The following is a 22,683-nucleotide window of genomic DNA, read 5'->3' as shown; positions in this document are numbered from 1 at the left end:
AGTAATAAAAGTCAAATCTATCGCGAACAGAGGGCTCCAAAATATGTCTAACCAAGGCCCCGAATATCCTTAAGATGACGCTCTCCAGGGTCGTGGCATTTCGGCGACTCTGGCACAGACGAATGAAAGACACTGGACCTACCAGCAGGGTTGTTCATGGCTTCTCCTCTGACTTCACCGTTTGATAACCCCCTCCTCCCCCCACAAACACCCCTCTACAGAATACAGAAAGGCTTTCGAGACTTCCACCCTGACAAAAAGAATGCGTCACCCTGTCTGTCACCAATATATAGAGGGCTGCAATATGCCCACTGTACCCGCTGGATTACTGGGTGCCTCCCTGCTGTCTCGCTATTGGCTGCTACAAGCGGCCTGCCATCGCGCATTCAGGGAACACTTTAAGGGCCATACGACCCGTTTTTTTGCATACAAAAACCTAAAGGGCCATGTACAAACCCTATTTAGCGAGTCACAATTTATTTGCGACTCGCTAAATAGGATTTTCGACTCGCTATTAGGAAAGGGCGTTCCCTTCCTAATACCGACCACAAATCCAATGTATGACTGTTTTGAGGCCTGTTGAACACCAGGTTCTGGATGACCCGTCATGCGATCTTCAGAGCATCGGCCGTGATTCTTGCGCACCAGTTTCTGGAGCACCTGTCACGTGCTCTTCAGAGCATCGCCTGTGATTCTTGCGCACCAGGTTCTGGAGCACCTGTCACGTGCTCTTCAGAGCATCGCCTGTGATTCTTGAGCACCAGGTTCTGGAGCACCTCTCACATGCTCTTCAGAGCATCGGCCATGGTTCTTGCGCACCAGGTTCTGGAGCACCTGTCACGTGCTCTTTAGAGCATCGCCTGTGATTCTTGAGCACCAGGTTCTGGAGGACCGGTCACGTGCTCTTCAGAGCATCGCCTGTGATTCTTGCGCACCAGGTTCTGGAGCACCTGTCACGTGCTCTTCAGAGCATCGCCTGTGATTCTTGAGCACCAGGTTCTGGAGCACCTCTCACATGCTCTTCAGAGCATCGGCCATGGTTCTTGCGCACCAGGTTCTAGAGCACCTGTCACGTGCTCTTCAGAGCATCGCCTGTGATTCTTGAGCACCAGGTTCAGGAGGACCTATCAGTGCTCTTCAGAGCATCGGCCGTAATTCTTGCGCACCAGGTTCTGGAGGACCTGTCAGTGCTCTTCAGAGCATCGTCTGTGATTCTTGTGCACCAGGTTCTGGAGGACCTGTCACGTGCTCTTCAGAGCATCGCCTGTGATTCTTGTGCACCAGGTTCTGGAGGACCCGTCACGTGCTCTTCAGAGCATCGGCCATGATTCTTGCGCACCAGGTTCTGCAGCACCTGTCTGTGCTCTTCAGAGCATCGGCCGTGATTCTTGCGCACCAGGTTCTGGAGGACCTGTCAGTGCTCTTCAGAGCATCGGCCGTGATTCTTGCGCACCAGGTTCTGCAGCACCTGTCTGTGCTCTTCAGAGCATCGGCCGTGATTCTTGTGCACCAGGTTCTGGAGCACCTGTCACGTGCTCTTCAGAGCATCGCCTGTGATTCTTGAGCACCAGGTTCTGGAGCACCTCTCACATGCGCTTCAGAGCATCGACCATGATTCTTGCGCATCAGGTTCTGGAGGACCTGTCTGTGCTCTTCAGAGCATCGGCCGTGATTCTTGTGCACCAGGTTCTGGAGCACCTGTCTGTGCTCTTCAGAGCATCGGCCGTGATTCTTGCGCACCAGGTTCTGGAGCACCTGTCACGTGCTCTTCAGAGCATCGCCTGTGATTTTTGAGCACCAGGTTCTGGAGGACCTGTCAGTGCTCTTCAGAGCATCGGCCGTGATTCGTGCGCACCAGGTTCTGGAGCACCTGTCACGTGCTCTTCAGAGCATCGCCTGTGATTCTTGAGCACCAGGTTCTGGAGGACCTGTCACGTGCTCTTCAGAGCATCGCCTGTGATTCTTGCGCACCAGGTTCTGGCGGACCCGTCAGTGCTCTTCAGAGCATCGCCTGTGATTCTTGAGCACCAGGTTCTGGAGGACCTGTCAGTGCTCTTCAGAGCATCAGCCGTGATTCTTGCGCACCAGGTTCTGGAGCACCTGTCACGTGCTCTTCAGAGCATCGCCTGTGATTCTTGAGCACCAGGTTCTGGAGGACCTGTCACGTGCTCTTCAGAGCATCGCCTGTGATTCTTGCGCACCAGGTTCTGGCGGACCCGTCAGTGCTCTTCAGAGCATCGCCTGTGATTCTTGTGCACCAGGTTCTGGAGGACCTGTCACGTGCTCTTCAGAGCATCGGCCATGATTCTTGCGCACCAGGTTCTGCAGCACCTGTCTGTGCTCTTCAGAGCATCGGCCGTGATTCTTGCGCACCAGGTTCTGGAGGACCTGTCAGTGCTCTTCAGAGCATCGGCCGTGATTCTTGCGCACCAGGTTCTGGAGCACCTGTCACGTGCTCTTCAGAGCATCGCCTGTGATTCTTGAGCACCAGGTTCTGGAGCACCTCTCACATGCTCTTCAGAGCATCGGCCATGATTCTTGCGCATCAGGTTCTGGAGGACCTGTCTGTGCTCTTCAGAGCATCGGCCGTGATTCTTGTGCACCAGGTTCTGGAGCACCTGTCTGTGCTCTTCAGAGCATCGGCCGTGATTCTTGCGCACCAGGTTCTGGAGCACCTGTCACGTGCTCTTCAGAGAATCGCCTGTGATTCTTGAGCACCAGGTTGTGGAGGACCTGTCTGTGCTCTTCAGAGCATCGGCCGTGATTCTTGCGCACCAGGTTCTGGAGGACCTGTCTGTGCTCTTCAGAACATCGGCCGTGATTCTTGCGCACCAGTTTCTGGAGCACCTGTCAGTGCTCTTCAGAGCATCGGCCGTGATTCTTGTGCACCAGGTTCTGGAGCACCTGTCACATGCTCTTCAGAGCATCGCCTGTGATTCTTGAGCACCAGGTTCTGGAGCACCTCTCACATGCTCTTCAGATCATCGGCCATGATTCTTGCCAACCAGGTTCTGGAGCACCTGTCACGTGCTCTTCAGAGCATCGCCTGTGATTCTTGAGCACCAGGTTCTGGAGGACCTGTCACGTGCTCTTCAGAGCATCGCCTGTGATTCTTGCGCACCAGGTTCTGGAGGACCTGTCAGTGCTCTTCAGAGCATCGCCTGTGATTCTTGTGCACCAGGTTCTGGAGGACCTGTCACGTGCTCTTCAGAGCATCGGCCATGATTCTTGCGCACCAGGTTCTGCAGCACCTGTCAGTGCTCTTCAGAGCATCGGCCGTGATTCTTGCGCACCAGGTTCTGGAGGACCTGTCAGTGCTCTTCAGAGCATCGGCCGTGATTCTTGCGCACCAGGTTCTGCAGCACCTGTCTGTGCTCTTCAGAGCATCGGCCGTGATTCTTGCGCACCAGGTTCTGGAGGACCTGTCAGTGCTCTTCAGAGCATCGGCCGTGATTCTTGCGCACCAGGTTCTGCAGCACCTGTCTGTGCTCTTCAGAGCATCGGCCGTGATTCTTGTGCACCAGGTTCTGGAGCACCTGTCACATGCTCTTCAGAGCATCGCCTGTGATTCTTGAGCACCAGGTTCTGGAGCACCTCTCACATGCTCTTCAGAGCATCGGCCATGATTCTTGCGCATCAGGTTCTGGAGGACCTGTCTGTGCTCTTCAGAGCATCGGCCGTGATTCTTGTGCACCAGGTTCTGGAGCACCTGTCTGTGCTCTTCAGAGCATCGGCCGTGATTCTTGCGCACCAGGTTCTGGATCACCTGTCACGTGCTCTTCAGAGCATCGCCTGTGATTCTTGAGCACCAGGTTCTGGAGGACCTGTCAGTGCTCTTCAGAGCATCGGCCGTGATTCTTGCGCACCAGGTTCTGGAGCACCTGTCACGTGCTCTTCAGAGCATCGCCTGTGATTCTTGAGCACCAGGTTCTGGAGGACCTGTCACGTGCTCTTCAGAGCATCGCCTGTGATTCTTGCGCACCAGGTTCTGGCGGACCCGTCAGTGCTCTTCAGAGCATCGCCTGTGATTCTTGTGCACCAGGTTCTGGAGGACCTGTCACGTGCTCTTCAGAGCATCGGCCATGATTCTTGCGCACCAGGTTCTGCAGCACCTGTCACGTGCTCTTCAAAGCATCGGCCGTGATTCTGGCGCACCAGTTTCTGGAGCACCTGTCATGCAATCTTCAGAGCATTGCCTGTGATTCTTGCGCACCAGGTTCTGGAGCACCTGTCAGTGCTCTTCAGAGCATCGGCCGTGATTCTTGCGCACCAGGTGGACCTGTCAGTGCTCTTCAGAGCATCGGCCATGATTCTTGAGCACCAGGTTCTGGAGGACCTGTCACGTGCTCTTCAGAGCATCGGCCATGATTCTTGTGCACCAGGTTCTGGAGGACCTGTCACGTGCTCTTCAGAGCATCGGCCATGATTCTTGCGCACCAAGTTCTGGCAGACCTCTCATGCGCTCTTTAGAGCATCGGCTGTGATTCTTGCGCACCAGGATCTAGAGCACCTCTCACATGCTCTTCAGAGCATCGGCCGTGATTCTTGCGCACCAGGTTCTAGCGGACCTGTCAGTGCTCTTCAGAGCATCGGCCATGATTCTTGTGCACCAGGTTCTGGAGCATGTGTCACGTGCTCTTCAGAGCATCGGCCATGATTCTTGTGCACTAGGTTCTGGAGCACCTGTCAGTGCTCTTCAAAGCATTGGCCGTGATTCTTGCGCACCAGGTTCTGGCGGACCTGTCAGTGCTCTTCAGAGCATCGGCCATGATTCTTGTGCACCAGGTTCTGGAGCACGTGTCACGTGCTCTTCAGAGCATCGGCCATGATTCTTGTGCACTAGGTTCTGGAGCACCTGTCAGTGCTCTTCAGAGCATCGGCCGTGATTCTTGCGCACCAGGTTCTGGCGGACCTGTCAGTGCTCTTCAGAGCATCGGCCGTGATTCTTGCGCACCAGGTTCTGGCGGACCTGTCAGTGCTCTTCAGAGCATCGGCCATGATTCTTGCGCACAAGGTTCTGCAGCACCTGTCACATGCTCATCACAGCATCGGCCGTGATTTTTGCGCACCAGATTCTGGAGCACCTGTCAAGCGCTCTTCAGAGCATCGCCTGTGATTCTTGAGCACCAGGTTCTGGAGCACCTGTCACGTGCTCGTCAGAGCATCGGCCATGATTCTTGCGCACCAGGTTCTGGAGGACCTGTCGTGCTCTTCATAGCATCGCCCGTGATTCTTGCGCACCAGGTTCTAGAGCACCTGTCACGTGCTCTTTAGAGCATCAGCCATGATTCTTGTGCACCAGGTTCTGGCGGACCTCTCATGCACTCTTTAGAGCATCGGCTGTGATTCTTGCGCACCAGGTTCTGCAGCACTTGTCAGTGCTCTTCAGAGCATCGCCTGTGATTCTTGTGCACCAGGTTCTGGAGCACCTGTCACGTGCTCTTCAGAGCATCGCCTATGATTCTTGAGCACCAGGTTCTGGAGCACCTGTCATGTGTTCTTCAGAGCATCACCTGTGCCTGTTGAGCACCAGGTTCTAGAGCCACTCTCGCATGCTCTTCAGAGCATCGGCCATGATTCTTGAGCACCAGGTTCTGGCGGACCTCTCATGCGCTCTTTAGAGCATCGGCTGTGATTCTTGCGCACCAGGTTCTAGAGCACCTGTCACATGCTCTTCAGAGCATCGGCCATGATTCTTGCGCACCAGGTTCTGGCGGACCTGTCATGCGCTCTTCAGAGCATCGGCCGTCATTCTTGCGCATCAGGTTCTGGAGGACCTGTCACGTGATCTTCAGAGCATCGCCTGTGATTCTTGCGCACCAGGTTCTGGAGGACCTGTCTGTGCTCTTCATAGCATCGCCAGTCATTCTTGCACACCAGGTTCTGGAGCACCTGTCACGTGCTCTTCAGAGCATCGGCCATGATTCTTGCGCACCAGGTTCTGGCGGACCTCTCATGCGCTCTTTAGAGCATCGGCTGTGATTCTTGCGCACCAGGATCTGGAGCACCTGTCACGTGCTCTTCAGAGCATCGGCCATGATTCTTGCGCACCAGGTTCTGGCGGACCTGTCATGCGCTCTTCAGAGCATCGGCCATCATTCTTGCGCATCAGGTTCTGGAGGACCTGTCACGTGCTCTTCAGAGCATCGGCCGTGATTCTAGCGCACCCGGTTCCGGAGCACCTGTCGCACTCTCTGCTGAGTGTTGGCTGCCCTGCACGTGCACTGCAGTCCAAAGGGTGGAATGAGACCCGAGCGTGAGTCTGACATGCACTCCCTATGTGTCGCTGTCAATAGGACCCATATGGTGCCTTGGTAGGTGCCCGCTGCACTCTGCACGTGCACTACAGTCTAAGGGGTCCTATCAGACACCTGGGTGCACTTCCAACACGTCATAGTGTCTGTGCACCGCCGCTTACTCTGCTGTAAGCTGTAGTGTATGTGCACTGCAATCTATAGGAAATAAGCAAGCCCCCCCTAACCTATAGGTTCACATCCTGTGAGCTGCAATTTACTGGACCCGGCCGCTGCCTAGCCCTTCTAGACGTCAGACACACTGCAAATACATCACAATTTGCAGAACCCAAATAGACACCCAGATGGGCCTCAGGTGCACTGCATGTGCCCCATAGTATATAGGATCTGATGAGCGACTGATATACAGGACCACTGATCTCAGCCTCACTGCTCTGCCCATCACTACACACATTCTGTCTCCTGTTGCTCAATTTTAGGGCCACACTGCAATGTCCTGATTCTTAACCGCGAGCATCCTTCGTGTTTAACTCAGCTGTAAACACTACTGGAAAACCTTTTCCATAAAAGAACTAGCAGGATTGTTTTTCCCCAATAAAATATTCGAAAATAAAGAGGATAAACATCTAAGCACATTTTGAGAATCCAGAAGAGGTGCAAATTGTCTGCATTTGAGTACACGTCCTGTTAATGTTTTTTTTTTGTGTGAAAATCTTTTTATTAAATTTAAACAAATACAAATCACGTGTGTAATCAAGAAGCAATGGTCATATTTCAGCAAGCAGAACAGTGCACCGTGTAAAATCTGAAGCGTATTCAGGGGACTTCTCGTGATCGTCGTTTTGATCGTTGCAGTTCTAGCTCCACTGTAGGGGACACACATATTTCACCTTGATACGTATTCCATTTGCCCCACTTTCTGTCCCATTTTTTAGGGCACCCTCTCACCTTGAACACCTCCCTCTCTGCAATCATGCATTTGTCATATTCCTTGGACCACATCCGAAGCGAGGGTCTATCTGCAACCTCCCAGTTCCTTGCTATCTCCCTCTTGACCAGTGTGTAACCCAATGTCATGAATTGTTGTTCAGCATCTGTAAGGTCAGTCGGCTCCCAGATATTTAGGAGACCCAGCCGAGGCGTGAGGGCGTGTTCTTTGCCCAGGGCTTCAAGGATACTTTTAGTGGCCCCCTCCCATAGGGGTCTCACCTCCAGGCATTCCCATATCATGTGGAAAAAGGATGCATCTTGCTGACACCCTCTAAGGCATAGTGCATTAGGTCTGGAACCTATTTTTGCAAGGGTCACTCCCGTGAGGTAGGACCTATGTAAATTGTTTAGCTGCTATACCGCTGTGTTATGGCCGCCTCCCGAGGTGACATCAATGCCACCTGCCAGTCCTCGTCCTCTATTGCCCCAAGTCTCCTCGCCATTTCTCTCGAAGTTCATTAAAAGTGTCCGGCAGGTTATTACACAGTTTTTTATATGTGAGTGATATAGGCTTCGCAAGCAGAGGACCATCAAGTAGCCTGTCTTCCAGAGGGGACGAGTCAGGGATACCTGCCATGTCAGGGATAGCTGTCGTGAGGGCGTGTCTTACCTGCAAGTATCGAAATACCTCCCCACCGGTCATAGCATACGTTCTCTGTAGGTCTTCAAACTTGAGTAGCGCCCCCCGTTTTATCAAGTCTCCTATTGTGGATATTCTGATAGTGTCCCACTTATCGAACCCAGGTTGATTGCCTAGAAGTCCCAGTTTCCGAGTGCAGCACAGGGGCACAGCCTTAGTGAGGATCGCGGTCCAACCCAGACGAGAGTTCGCCAAATGCCATATTGTTACCGTGTGCATGGTGGGGCTAATATATCGACCTTTTCTGACCTGGAGTATAACGCCTCCAGATAACCCCATCTGCCCATCTGGTACCTATCTAGCATGTATGCTGGATCCGCCGGGGATCTATAAATCCAGTGGTTAATCACCACTAGCTGCGTCGCCCAATAGTACAGACGGAGGTCGGGGAGGCCAATTCCCCCATCATACCACCCTTTAGTCAGCTTGTGCATGGCTATTCGGGGGGATCCACCATCCCACAGCAGCGTGCAAATCTCACTCTCTACTCCGGTGAAGTAGGCGTCTGGGTTCTTGTGGGGGCAGTTCTGAATTATGTACAAGAACCGAGGAAGGGCTAACATTTTAAAGAGGGCTGCCCGCCCCACCAGGGACAGAGGCAGAGAGCGCCAGTGTTTGACGTCCTCTCAAAGCTGGGTCAGGGGGGCCGCCAGATTGCGATCGTAAAAAAGTTGGGGGTCCGGCGTTACAAAGATCCCTAGGTATCGGAAGCGCATCGATGTGATTTCCACATTGCATCCCGACGGTAGTCTGGGGGCCTCACCCTTCAAGATAAAAAGCACTGATTTGCTCCAGTTCATGGCATACCCCGAGTACTTCCCAAAGTTCGTGAATATGTCTAAAACCCCACATAAGGATTTATAGGGGGACCGCAGGTAGGGCAAAATATCATCTGCATAGAGTGACATCCTGTCGTCGTGACCCTCCGCCCATCGCAGACCTCTCACCATAGCGTCCCGCCTAACCCAGGCTGCGAGCGGTTCCAGCATCAAAGCAAACAGCTGGGGGGAAAGAGGTCAACCCTGTCTGGTACCCCTCCCGAGGGGGAAGCACCTGGATGTATGGTTGTTCACCCGCACTTGTCCCCGTATTTCTGTGTATAAGAGTCTCACCCACCCCATGAATTTAGGACCAAATCCAATACACTTCAAGACCTCGAATAAGTAGGGCCATTCGATGGAATCAAATGCCATCGAGGCGTCCAGGGAGAGGATCACAGCATCTTCTTCGATAAACTCCCGACGGGCAATGACATTATGTCGGCGTCTGATGTTCAGTACTGTGTTCCTTCCAGGCATGAAGCCCGACTGATCCGGGTGGACCAGTGATGGAAGGACCACTATTAGGGGCAGAGCGAGGATTGTAGCTAAGATTTCACCCTCTGCATTGATCAGGGAAATCGGGCGGTATGAGCCACACTCTGTCGCTGGCTTCCCAGGTTTCCTGATTACTACAATGGATGCTAGCCATAGGTCCGCCGGCAGGAGACCCCTCTCATAGCTTTCTTCAAACATTTCTCGCAGCTGAGGCATCACCTGCGTGGCAGCTACTTTCAGGAATTCTATGGGGATACCATTGGGGCCCATCGCTTTACCAGATTGGATCTTGCTCAAGGCCTGTTGAATCTCCACATCAGTCGAATCCCCCTCTAATGCTTTCCTGTCTTCGTCCGATAAAACCGGCACATCGCTGTCTGCCAACAGTTGGCGGGAGTCTTTGGAGGTGTATGAGGTGGAAGGGGTATACACTTGTGCTAAGTGAGTGGCATTGGCAATATCCAGTGGGTGTGTAACTTGCGACCCGTCCCCCAAAGTCAGCAGAGGCACCCATCTTTCCCCTTGTTCCTTCCTCTCCAGCCACGCCAATAGTTTCCCAGCTCTGTCCCCTAGTTCGTACAGTGTGTGTGTGGTGTGAAGGAGTTTGGCTCGTATCTTTTCTCTGGTCAGGGACCGATACACCTCCTGTTTGAGCTGCAGTCGGTGTCTAGTGTCGTCTGAAGGGGCCCTATTGTAGTCTTCTTCCAGTCTCTGGCGTGTTAGTGGTTTTAGAGGTCATTTCTAACAGTGGAATGTGATTAAACACACAGGAAAAGGTAACCCCAGAAGAGAGATCCGTCGTGATTGGTGGAACAGTTCAATTTAATTTCCTAAAACATTACTTATATTTCAATATCTCATCAGCATTTGTACCCTTTCAGTGTGCTCCGCTTCAGTGAACGTACTTGAAGTCTCTTAGAGATGGCATCTTTTTAAATCCATTTCATCTTCATTACAATTCTCCTAAAAGAAAGCCCTAAAGACCCATCTTGTGGCCTCCAAGCAGCCAAGGTGGGGTGGTCTACACCAGGGAACCACGTGCCAGCCATGAACATGAGCCACCAGGGCTGAGGCTTGGGGACACAATATGGGCTGGTGTCTATCGCCACCTCCCTCCCTCTCTCCTTAGAGCCAAGGGCTCTCTCCTCCTCAGCCCCCCCCCCTTGGAAAGAGGTCCTACTGGTAAACATGACGCTGATTACCCAGCAGAAGGCGGCCTCCTTTGTAAAGGTGAATTAGGAGTCCGGCATCGAACTGGCCATCAGCGACGAGGTCTGCCACCTCGGACGAGCACCCGACCCCCGCGGCATCCTTCAGGACACAGGTGTGCCCCGCCGCCTCCAGGTGACTCCTGGATGGGAGGAGAAAGACACAAACATTGGAGGACTTCAGAGCCAGAAAACGTGCAATGATGATTCCTACAACTTCTCTTTACTAATCAAGGACTTCAGATCCTGAGATAGTCACAGTACAATAAAGATTCACTTTACAAGGAGCATGAATTCATTTCAATTTAATGAAGAAAACGTGTTTTTCAGGTTGCGTAGTGTGATGAGAAGCACAGCCAGCCAACATCTGATGCACCGCCTGGCACCATTCAAGTAGCGCATCACAGAGGAGGACGGGGAGATGACCGGTCCAGCAAACCCTCTCCCCAAACTAACCAAAGTCAAATCACAGTCGGCTGCTCCGAGGGGATTCAGCCCAAAATACATTATCCGTAGCGGAGTGCAGGTACCCTGAGAAGCCGGTGCTTTTGAGAACAGTTGCCCTCACTCGCCTGAGGGTGACATGCTTCCTCATAGGGCTGTGCTCCTCCCCAGGCCGGCGCGGCAGTCCCTAGTGCGCCCCCCAGAGGGCTCTTTGTTGGAGATCTTTTAATAAATACACCGATTGAGCACCGTAGGACAAGGAATGGTGTGTCCTGCAATGGGAGAAGATTGAAATGGTGTAGAGATAAAATGAACGGTCAACCAGGTGCCACCAAAATATTTAATGTGATACCCCGGTTGATGTTGAGATTAAAAATAAGGCAGAGAAACTTAAGATATAATGGTCCCTGTCTGTGCGAGTGAGAGCGTGAATCGGTCACCTATACACTGGCTTGTAAGCCCTGGTCTGAGTTATAGGTCAACATGTCTCATCCCCAAGCTAGTTGTGGAGCGATCTTGTGGCATTTCGACAGGACCAACTGTATATGATGTGACGTAATCCTGGTAGAGTGAGGAGCTCTAGAACTTGAAGCCCCACTCCGAGTGCGGATGATACGGTGCCAGCTGACATCTTACCGTCATTGCCGAGGACTGTACTAATAGAGCGCTCGGTTTTGGATGACTCTCCTGAGTTTTAGATCAAATCAAACTATCTGGATGCGAGGACGCCAACCCAGAGCAAGACTGGTCTCCACTGGATAGCGCCTACTAGCACCTCCCCCAGTCCTCGCATTCAAAAATTGTAGGACACGCCATTCCTTGTCCTACGGTGCTCAATTGGCGTGTTTATAAAAAGATCTTCGACAAAGAGCCCTCTCATGAGTTCCGTAAGGAACTGCAGCGCCGGCTTGGCGAGGAGCACCGCCCTATGATGACACATGTCACCTTCGGGTAAGTGAGGGCAATCGTTCTCACAAGCACTGGCTTCTCAGGGTACCAGCATTCAGCGAGGGATACGTTCTCTGGGGCTGAATCCCCTCGGAACAGTATACTGGTATCTGATATCACCCCAGAAGCTTCTGCAATTCTAGAGTTAGGGTCCTCCGACGCCCCAGCAGTTACACCTGAGAGAACACACTCTTCGGAGCTGCTGCTGCTTCAGCCTGCCTTGTGCCCAAGTATGAGTCCATCCGTATTTCCTGTAGAAGAGCTACCAATGAAGAGTAACCTATGGCTGAAACAAATGACCACAAAGGAGTAGCGGTTACTCTTCAGGCTGGCGCCAATACAGAATCCCTGGAAACATTTAATTTAATGTACATTTAGATGTGAACATTTTAAAATTCCTAAACAGAAGCATGCAAAAAATAATATTGTAAAATAAATATATTAGATGCTGTTACTTTCAGTTCGTTAGGGACATTTTGTTTGAAACAGAGCAGAAGTGGCAGCAGAGCTCTTCCCCACATGCCACAGACAGCAGTACTGGGCCTCCTTTGTGACAGACAGCAGAGATATCCCATGCTTAGCTGACATCGATCAATCAGCGCAGATAACAAAGCATATGCATTGTTTGCCACGGGCAGCAAAGCTATCACTCAGCAGCTAAACAGCAGTTACTGCTCACTTGCCTCTTAGCAGAGCCATGCTTCTCTTGTTCCAGACACCAGAGCTACCCCTCGCTTGCCTTTAGCAGATCTATCCCTCTCTTGTTCCAGACACCAGAGCTACTCCTCGCTTGCCTCTTAGGAGAGCTATCCCTCTCTTGTTCCAGACACCAGAGCTACCCCTCGTTTGCCTCTTAGGAGAGCTATTCCTCTCTTGTCCCAGACACCAGAGCTACCCCTCGCTTGCCTCTTAGGAGAGCTATCCCTCTCTTGTCCCAGACAACAGAGCTACCCCCCGCTTGCCTCTTATGAGATCTATCCCTCTCTTGTTCCAGACACCAGAGCTACCCCTCGCTTGCCTCTTAGGAGAGCTATCCCTCTCTTGTTCCATACACCAGAGTTACCCCTCCGCCAAGGGGATCCAATAGGTCAAGTTGACGGAGGCAAGCAGAGTCAAGGTTATTTAGGCTCCTCCGCCCCGGCAGACCATGAGGCAAATTTTGATTAACTACTAAATACTACCCGTTCAATCTAACCGTATGTAATTGATTTACGCTGACCCTAATGTGTGCGTTTATTTTTCCTTTTTACTTTATCACCTTATTATAGGTCTTTGCACGGAGTGGTACACATGGGGCTAGCTTTAGGGGATAACCTCGAAACATGTTGGCTTTCAATATTAGGGACTATTAGCACATTATTAACTAATTCCTCCCTTTTATTAACCCCCCTTTTTATCCTTTACCAACTAGGAGCACGAATAAACTAATTTACGCTCACTAGCTAGGTAATTTTTAATTTAAACCCACACCACTCCCCTCTCACTGCACTACACATAGTCTTCACTAAATAGTGCTCCTACGTAACTGTCGCAAGTCGCAGCACGCCCCAAGCAGTAGATGCTTGGGATGGCCCCAATGATGAAGCATGTCACCTAGGGGAAACCTTTTGTGAGTGAGGGGACTCAAGAAAAGTATTTTCTTTTCTCTATTTAAGGTGCGTCTTACTCACTAAGTAGACCCCTCCCTTCCCATCTAGCTAGGTTCTCTGATCCCTGATGTCGGATCTTTTTTTGCGTCAAATGAAAAGACAACCACACCAGGTATATATTTAAAATATATGTATTTAAGATAATACACACCCCTCTAGTCTCTTTATGAGACTGGAGTTCGAAGTACTTTAGTTACAAGTGTTTAAGCATCAGTAAAAGCACAAATACACGTTTGGGCCCTAGGGGTGTACCAAACCATATACTAAAAAAGTGGTATAAGAACCACGACTGGAATAGACACTAGGCCTATAGCCTGTAGAATCGCTGGGACCCCAAGGAACCACCCAAGGTAGTGACGCAGGGGACCCACGGGGACTGTATGCAGTGTGGAAACACAACCGCGGGTTCCTATTATCTTCTATGAGGAATGTCGCGGATGGAATTTTAAAGATTAGGGACACTTCTTAACGAGTCAGGACCAAACCCTTTTGGACTTAGACAGTTCTAGGGTTAGCACCAACGAAAGCACCGGAGTACTCGAGTTACCTCACCCAGGGAAGCCGGGTGCATAGTTTTGGTGTCGGGTCGCGTCGTCGATTTCAATGGAAGCCTGCAAAGTACTGCTGCTGCCGTGAAGAGGAGAAGAGTCCGGAGAGATCCAAGCCTGGATCTGGGATGGAAGGAACCTGAAAGCAGAGGGGACAGAGTCTGGGTTACTTGCCAGTGACCTAGGGCAGGATGGACCAATGCCCACAGTTGTCGGGTGCTTCAGGTGAGTTGATGGGTGTCTTGACTCTTGAGCCACGAGGTCCAGGAGGCGTCGACGAAGTCCACGAGCCGGATTCGAGCTGTACCACGAAGTCGGTCGAGTGCTGCGGTGTCGGCGACCAGGGAAGAACCAACAAGCCTTGGCAACGGCAAGTCAAAGAAAATCATAGAAAGGACTGCGGTGCAGACCAGCAAGGTCTGATGGACTCACCCAGCGATGGTAAGTAGGAGCAAGTCTGGAGCAACCAGAAAAGCCCAAGCAGAAGTGGTGTTGCCTTCGTGGGGACCTGCTAGCCAACGGGCTAGTGATCGCGAAGGAGCCTTGAGCGGTCGCACTGGAAGCTGGCCCACGGGTCACTCGTGGAGTGGAGGCCAACAATCTTCGGTGCAGGAGGTGCTCAAGGCTGGGGCTACTCGGAGCCCAAAGCACAACTTCAAGGATGACCAGGAAGGTAGTGTTGCTGCAAAAGTTCACCGTGTCCAGGGGTCACGGTTCCACGTTATCCATGATAGCCACGGACCTCAGCTTTGCTGTGGACTCAAGGTAGCCTCGGGGAAGTCTGGAAATCCTCCTCTGGTGATGCAAAGACCTCGGCGTCCGGCAGGAGCTTCAGCAATGCAGACCGGTCAGTTGCTTCTTAGGTGCCTGCCAAGCAGGGGAGTCACTCCTTGACCCCAAGGGAGTTTTCTTCCGTCTTCTAGTCGTGATAGAAAGTCGAAGGTCCAGGATATATGTTTCAGAGGTTCGTCCAGGGTAATCTAAAGTCCTAGGGACTGGATTCCTATACTTATACTAAGTTTAGGGAATGGACTAACTCTAAGGCCCCACCTAGGGGTGGGCCTGGGGTGGGGGTGGTTACAACTCTTCCCCTTTGTCCAGTTTTGCACCAGAGCAGGGGTTAAGTGTCCCTGCAACCGGTTTGAACTGGGCTATGCACAGGGACACCTTGTGTGCCCCAGGCAGTGTCTCAGAAGCATTCTCTGAATGCACAGACCCTGCCCCAATACACATCTGCCTGTATGGGGAGGGGGTTACACCTCCCTGCGACAGGAAACCTATTGTCCAGGCCTCCCCTGCCGGAGTTTCCCCCAGCAGAAGGAGGCTAGACCCGTGTCTGTGGCAGTGGCATCCATTTTGTGATGCCAGGACTTTGGAAAGTTTTAACCGGGTTTAGCCAGTGTAAACATGTCTCTCCCTCTAGAAGGGTGGAATGCTACCCCCGCCACCAGAACTGGCGGGGGGGGGGGGTTAGTATTGCAAAGTGTTTGACACCAAACACGACATGTTTTGATGCAGCCATCCCAAAGTTAGCACTTACCGCAAGGTTATAATGCACTTAAGAGTATATGGTATGGCTGTATCACAGAACAGCCATAAGGAAGTATTTTCAAATGCTGCAGAGGGGCTCAGCTCATGCTTGGGCACCCTCTCATATAAAACCAAGCACTCTGCCTTCAGGATTGTCAAGGCATGCCATAGGAGTGGCTTATAGGTTTATATGCGTCTGTATACGGTGGTGATATAGGTAGGCTATGCCACAGTAAGGGGTGCAAGCACACCCTTACCCAGGCTGCAGTAGCAGACCTGTGGTGTCATTTTGGAGTGCTTCCCAGGGGTGGCATAATATATGCTGCAGCCCCTGATAGATCTATGAGGTACCTATGCCCTAGGTACATAGTATACCATGTACTAGGGGCTTATAAGGCACCCCAGAATACAATTAGATATGTACCTAATGTACATGGAAACCATTTTACAGAGAAAGCAGATAGACTGGGGCCCTGAATAGCAGGATCCCAGTCCAACTAAGTCATAAACATGGTTCCCTCTAACCTGCGCGCCTGAGCGGGCGCGCACACCTAGGTTTCCCTCCGCGCAGACACCTACAATGAGCGCGCACTACAAAGGATTCCAGTAAATACTTCACTGGAGCCCTTGAAGTGCGGCTCATGGCAATGCTGCTGCGGTTCCAAATGCATTTCTAAAGACGTGGATTTCGTCTTTAGAAATCCTAATGGGGGACGTTTAAATGCCTGCAACGCGGTCATTAAACAGCAGGAGAGAATTCCGATAGCTTTCTCTACAGCCAGAGTCCCGTTGTTTCATCACCGAATGTCAACGAGCACGCAGTTGTTGCTGCCGAAATGGGGCACAAGTGCACGGTATATGAATAAATTAAGTTTGTGTTAGGGAGCCCGCCCGGGCGGTGGGTTCATATATACAGATGAACCAGGCAGCGGTCTAGTTTACCAAGCATCGTGAAAGTGCCATATTCGATTAAAAAATAAAATTACAATGCAAAATACATTCCCGGCGGGGGTGAACTGCGTGATTTGCCTCGGATTCTGTGCTTGCAGTGTGTCCAGAGGTGCCCCCGCTGAGGAGTGTGTAGCTGAGCTGTGTTGTCACTTCCCCAAAGTCGTGATTGAAGCTCCTACCTGTCTGCCTCGGAGCGGTCACAAACCTCTCCTTTGTAGCGAGGGTTTCTTAACACCGAGATGCTCGTTCAGCTTGAACTTTCCACGGAAATTCATTGAACTGGTTGGTTGTATTTAGTAGACAATCACATTTGCAAAGTCCAGGGACCTCTATCTCCTCACATAGCTACCAAGGTTTCAGATTGCCATGTGTGACATCTTTGTAATTTTAGAGTAATTATGAGTGCATTTCAATGACTGTGAGTGACATTGAGAATTTCATTTTAAATAAAATTGAGAATAATTTTTGCTGAAAGTATATGAGAAATCTTTCAAGCTTTTAAAGTGAAGTAAAAGGAGGTGGGAAATATAATTAGACTGCTGTTAATCAGGGGAGCGATGCCCTTAACCGAAATCGATTACATTCAGAAACTAAAACAACATATATTTATCCACTATACCAATAAATATATCGATCTAAGACATTAGTATTGCTAAATCTCTCTCATGTAACAGATAGTGATAGCATTACATGCTGTGTCAGATAAGTTTTTTTTGTCGCCCGACTGATCTGAAAATGATGCCTGCATGTTCATTTTCGTATGTGATTCATTTTACTGGTCTGGCATAGGAAGTAGAGTGGTGTGAAAGCCCATGTATTTAAGATGCGGCACCATACTTATTTTTTAGGTCCAATAAAAAATATAGCATCCTACAACACTGAAAAGGAAACTAGTAAAATGTGCTTTACTAGAGAACCCATAATAATACGTTGATTTTTATAAAGCATTTTTTACTGCACTTTTGGGGCTTCTCACTTCTCAATATAACAGGTGTTATTGTTTCCTAAACTAATGGCATCCAGTTTATCGCGAGCAAAATCAAGCAATGAAGACAAGGGGAACACATAAATATCAGAAAGATCACCAATTTGAGCAACGAGAAACTAAGTTAACTGCTGCAAAACGTAAGAAATATAAACAACTTTGCTTTATCAGACTCTAGCCAAAATTCAGACAAAAGATAAGGCACACTGAAAGCTGCGTGACTCGCAGACTCACATACAGCGACATGAGCAGTAAGCACAGCTACATTCTAAAGCTGAGAGTGGGAGACAACTAAGCAGGCAGCTGTACTTTATGGGAAGGCACTGCGATTGACATGATCCACACTTTACATGTACAACTGGGTGAGCAGTCCACCTATGTTTGCACTGTCTGTTGCCATTAGAATGATTGCTTGAAATTCTTTGTATTTTAAGAAGATGCCCTCATAAATCGAAAGTAAACTGTGCCATTTAATTGGGCACCAAGAATAAACCAGATACAGCCTACGCTATTTTACAAAACGCTCTAATAAATATTCGTTCCCTATGGGAGATGGTTTGCTGTGCTGTGATAGCTGATCTGGCCGGCCGGGCAGACTGAGAGCTTCTGGATTAACTAAGTGAAGAATCCACCTTCATGTGCGGCTTCTGACTTTTTTGCCTCTGCATGTGAGGAAGATAGACCTGGCGCTGTCAAGAAACGGGGATGGGACTCCTTGACCAAGAAATAAAACAGGCCACAACCCGCTTCAGATACCCGCTCTCCCAAGGCTCCACAGAGAGACACCCAAGGCGCAGCGGAACACAGGCCATGAGGATATATCAATATAAATGCATGACTTTGCATTTCAGTGCGGTGATGCAGATCACCACACTGAAATGCGTTAGTCTAACGCCTGATGCGTGGTGCTTGGCAGAGCTGCCTCCACCTTTCTGCTTTCTCCTTCTGTGTCTGGCTGTGGCATCACACATGCTTGTCTGAGGCCTTATCAGTCGGTATGCTGGTTGGTCTCAGTTCAGCAGCCTCTGCTATTTTTGCTGCCCATTCACCTCTGCAGTGACTTGTTAAACACTCTTCACCGGCGTGCTGCACCTTACTTCACTGCCTCCGACCAGGCCACCTCCTGATTTCTCCAGTTCTTCTTTTTTTTGCACTGTGTGGCGTCACTGGCTTCACGTGTGCTTTTACTGTTTGTAAGATGCTTCCATCCAATACAGCACCTTCAGCTGTTATTGTTAGTCAGTTACCTATGCAGTGACTCCTAAAATGCTCCCTACTGCATGCTGCCATTCACATTTGTGTCTCCCGCCTCAAACTGCTCAATATGTTAGTTTTTCATTCCACTTCTCGAAACTGCCAGGTGTTCTGCAGTATGTGCCATTGACACTTAGGCAGCGATTACACACACAGCAGCAGGGCTAGTTCTAGGGTTTTTGGGGCCCTAGACAGATTAGGAACAAGTGAGTGCCCTTTTCATATCTTTTATTAGTGAAACAGGTTATTGCCAACTGTATACACATGACAAAGCAAAAGATAAACAAATAGGGCAAATATTTTAGGCTTAGCAGAGAATACACTCTAAGTGGCCACTGAAAATACTTGCCCAGACACTAAGTACTTAAAAGGTCATCAGGCATTATGGGGCATTTGGGGAATGACTTAGTAATATTACTTATCTGATTATAAAAACAAACGTCAAGTACTTTGGAATGTGAACCAGAAACCAAGGACTGGCAGTGGACTTCCCAAACAATAGGCCTTTGCCTTTACCTACAAACCAGTTCACCAAGTTCTCCCACTCACCTCCATTAGAAACGTCGCAAATCAACATTTTTCAAACAATCATAACCTTTTTGAAAGTATCTTTATTTGAATCAATCAATCACTCAGCATTTTTAGTGTGCAGCACTGTCACCCCAAGGATATCTGGGTGCTAGAATGCAAGGCCTCCGTCAAAAAGCCAAGTTTAGAGTTTGTTTCTGAACTCCGCATGGGAAGGTGTCCTGGGGGGAAGTAGAGGCGCTGGGCAATAGGCGGAGGAAAACGGCAGGAAGAGGGCAAGAGACGAGCAGAAAAAGCAAAACAGAGAGCAAGAAGTAAGCAGAAAAGGCAAACAGAGGGTGAGAAATGAGCAGATAAGGCAGAAACAGAGAGCAAGAAGTGAACAGAAAAGGCAACAATAGGGCAAGAAACAAGCAGAAAAGACAAAAAGAGGGCAAGAAACAAGCAGAGAAGGCATAAACAGAGGTCTAGAATTGAGCAAAAAAGGCAAAAAGAGGGCAAGAAATGAGCAGAGAAGGAGGCACAAACCAGGGGCAAGAAACAAGCAGAAAAAGCAAAAAGAGGGCAAGATACGAGCAGTGAAGTTAGAAACAGAGGGCAAGAAATGGGCAGAAAATGCAAAAAGAGGGCAAGAAACGAGCAGAGAAGGGACACACAGAGGGCAAGAAATGAGCTGCTTTGTTTAACTTTATTATTGCACACGTCTGCCATTTTTAGCCGATAGCATGTTGTATTTTTCTACTTTTATTCTTTCAATTTATCTTGCAAATGTGACTCAACTTGTGTATGTGCTGTATTGTGGTTGTGTATGTTGGTGAATGCAAGAATGAATAAGTGATTTATGGATGCACAAGTGCAAGGATGATTGACAGGGTGCATGTGTGATGACTTATTCAGTGCTTAAACCAATCAGTGACAAAGAAGTCACTTTTAATTAAAAGCAAGGCTTATTGGCAGTGCCAATGCTTGTCATTTACCTATAAGTGGTAGCGGATCGACTTGCCTTGTTGCACATCTTATCACTCAGTTGCGCACACAAGCAATAAAAGAGTGCACACCAACATTCTATTGCCACACATAAGAAAGAAAAATTAGAGGGAACATTGGTCATAAACCAGCAAAACACCAGGAAAAAAGTGGGGGGAACTATATAGTCAGATTCCACCTTCCTACACTCCCTAGATCCAGACACCAGAGCTACCCCTTGCTTGCCTCTTAGCAGAGCTATCCCTCTCTTGTTCCATACACCAGATCTACCCCTCACTTGCCTTTAGCAGATCTATCCCTCTCTTGTTCCAGACCCCGTGCTACCCCTTGCTTGCCTCTTAGGAGAGTTATCCCTCTCTTGTTCCATACACCAGAGCTACCCCTCACTTGCCTCTTAGAGAGCTATCCCTCTCTTGTTCCATACACCAGAGCTACCTCTTGCTTGCCTTTAGCAGATCTATCCCTCTCTTGTTCCAGACACCAGTGCTATCCCTTGCTTGCCTTTAGCAGATCTATCCCTCTCTTGTTCCATACACCAGAGCTACCTCTCGCTTGCCTTTAGCAGATCTATCCCTCTCTTGTTCCATACACCAGAGCTACCCCTTGCTTGCCTCTTAGCAGAGTTATCCCTCTCTTGTTCCATACACCAGAGATAACCCTTGTTTGCCTTTAGCAGATCTATCCCTCCTTAGTTCCAGATACCAGAGCTACCCCTCGCTTGCCTCTTAGCAGAGCTATCCCTCTCTTGTCCCACACAGAGCTACCCCTCACTTGCCTCTTAGCAGAGCTATCCCTCTCTTGTTCCATACACCAGAGCTACCCCTCGCTTGCCTCTTAGCAGAGCTATCCCTCTCTTGTCCCACACAGAGCTACCCCTCACTTGCCTCTTAGCAGAGCTATCCCTCTCTTGTTCCATACACCAGAGCTACCCCTCGCTTGCCTCTTAGCAGAGCTATCCCTCTCTTGTCCCACACAGAGCTACCCCTCACTTGCCTCTTAGCAGTTATTCCTCTCTTGTTCCATACACCAGAGCTACCCCTTGCTTGCCTCTTAGCAGAGCTATCCCTCTCTTGTTCCATACACCAGAGCTACCCCTCGCTTGCCTCTTAGCAGAGCTATCCCTCTCTTGTCCCACACAGAGCTACCCCTCACTTGCCTCTTAGCAGAGCTATCCCTCTCTTGTTCCATACACCAGAGCTACCCCTCGCTTGCCTATTAGCAGATCTATCCCTCTCTTATTCCATACACCAGAGCTACCCCTCGCTTGCCTTTAGCAGATCTATCCCTCTCTTGTTCCATACACCAGAGCTACGCCTCGCTTGCCTTTAGCAGATCTATCCCTCTCTTGTTCCATACACCAGAGCTACCCCTCGCTTGCCTTTAGCAGATCTATCCCTCTCTTGTTCCATACACCAGAGCTACCCCTCACTTGCCTCTTAGCAGAGCTATCCCTCTCTTGTTCCATACACCAGAGATAACCCTTGTTTGCCTTTAGCAGATCTATCCCTCCCTAGTTCCAGATACCAGAGCTACCCCTTGCTTGCCTCTTAGCAGAGCTATCCCTCCCTAGTTCCAGACACCAAAGCTACCCCTCGCTTGCCTTTAGCAGATCTATCCCTCTCTTGTTCCATACACCAGAGCTACCCCTTGCTTGCCTCTTAGCAGAGCTATCCCTCCCTAGTTCCAGATACCAGAGCTACCCCTCGCTTGCCTCTTAGCAGAGCTATCCCTCTCTTGTCCCACACAGAGCTACCCCTCACTTGCCTCTTAGCAGAGCTATCCCTCTCTTGTTCCATACACCAGAGCTACCCCTCGCTTGCCTCTTAGCAGAGCTATCCCTCTCTTGTCCCACACAGAGCTACCCCTCACTTGCCTCTTAGCAGAGCTATCCCTCTCTTGTTCCATACACCAGAGCTACCCCTCGCTTGCCTCTTAGCAGAGCTATCCCTCTCTTGTCCCACACAGAGCTACCCCTCACTTGCCTCTTAGCAGAGTTATTCCTCTCTTGTTCCATACACCAGAGCTACCCCTTGCTTGCCTCTTAGCAGAGCTATCCCTCTCTTGTTCCATACACCAGAGCTACCCCTCGCTTGCCTCTTAGCAGAGCTATCCCTCTCTTGTCCCACACAGAGCTACCCCTCACTTGCCTCTTAGCAGAGCTATCCCTCTCTTGTTCCATACACCAGAGCTACCCCTCGCTTGCCTATTAGCAGATCTATCCCTCTCTTGTTCCATACACCAGAGCTACCCCTCGCTTGCCTTTAGCAGATCTATCCCTCTCTTGTTCCATACACCAGAGCTACGCCTCGCTTGCCTTTAGCAGATCTATCCCTCTCTTGTTCCATACACCAGAGCTACCCCTCGCTTGCCTTTAGCAGATCTATCCCTCTCTTGTTCCATACACCAGAGCTACCCCTCACTTGCCTCTTAGCAGAGCTATCCCTCTCTTGT

General features: G+C 50.1%; 1 protein-coding gene across 2 annotated transcripts in view; it reads right to left on the bottom strand.

Annotated features, from left to right (window-relative positions):
- The window catches only part of GLT1D1 (glycosyltransferase 1 domain containing 1), a 455,256-nt gene that overhangs the window by 385,461 nt on the left and 47,112 nt on the right, over window positions 1-22,683 (bottom strand). For both annotated transcript variants that reach the window (XM_085636393.1, XM_085636394.1), the window contains exon 2: window positions 10,403-10,551. In XM_085636393.1, the coding sequence (XP_085492519.1) occupies window positions 10,403-10,551 (149 nt within the window). The remainder of the gene's footprint in view (window positions 1-10,402; window positions 10,552-22,683) is intronic.

Source organism: Triturus cristatus, chromosome 11 (genome assembly GCF_964204655.1).
Source record: "Triturus cristatus chromosome 11, aTriCri1.1, whole genome shotgun sequence".
In the NCBI taxonomy this organism is placed as follows: domain Eukaryota; kingdom Metazoa; phylum Chordata; class Amphibia; order Caudata; family Salamandridae; genus Triturus; species Triturus cristatus.
The sequence above is the reverse complement of the archived record's forward strand: the minus strand, read 5'-3'. Positions and strand labels throughout refer to the sequence as shown.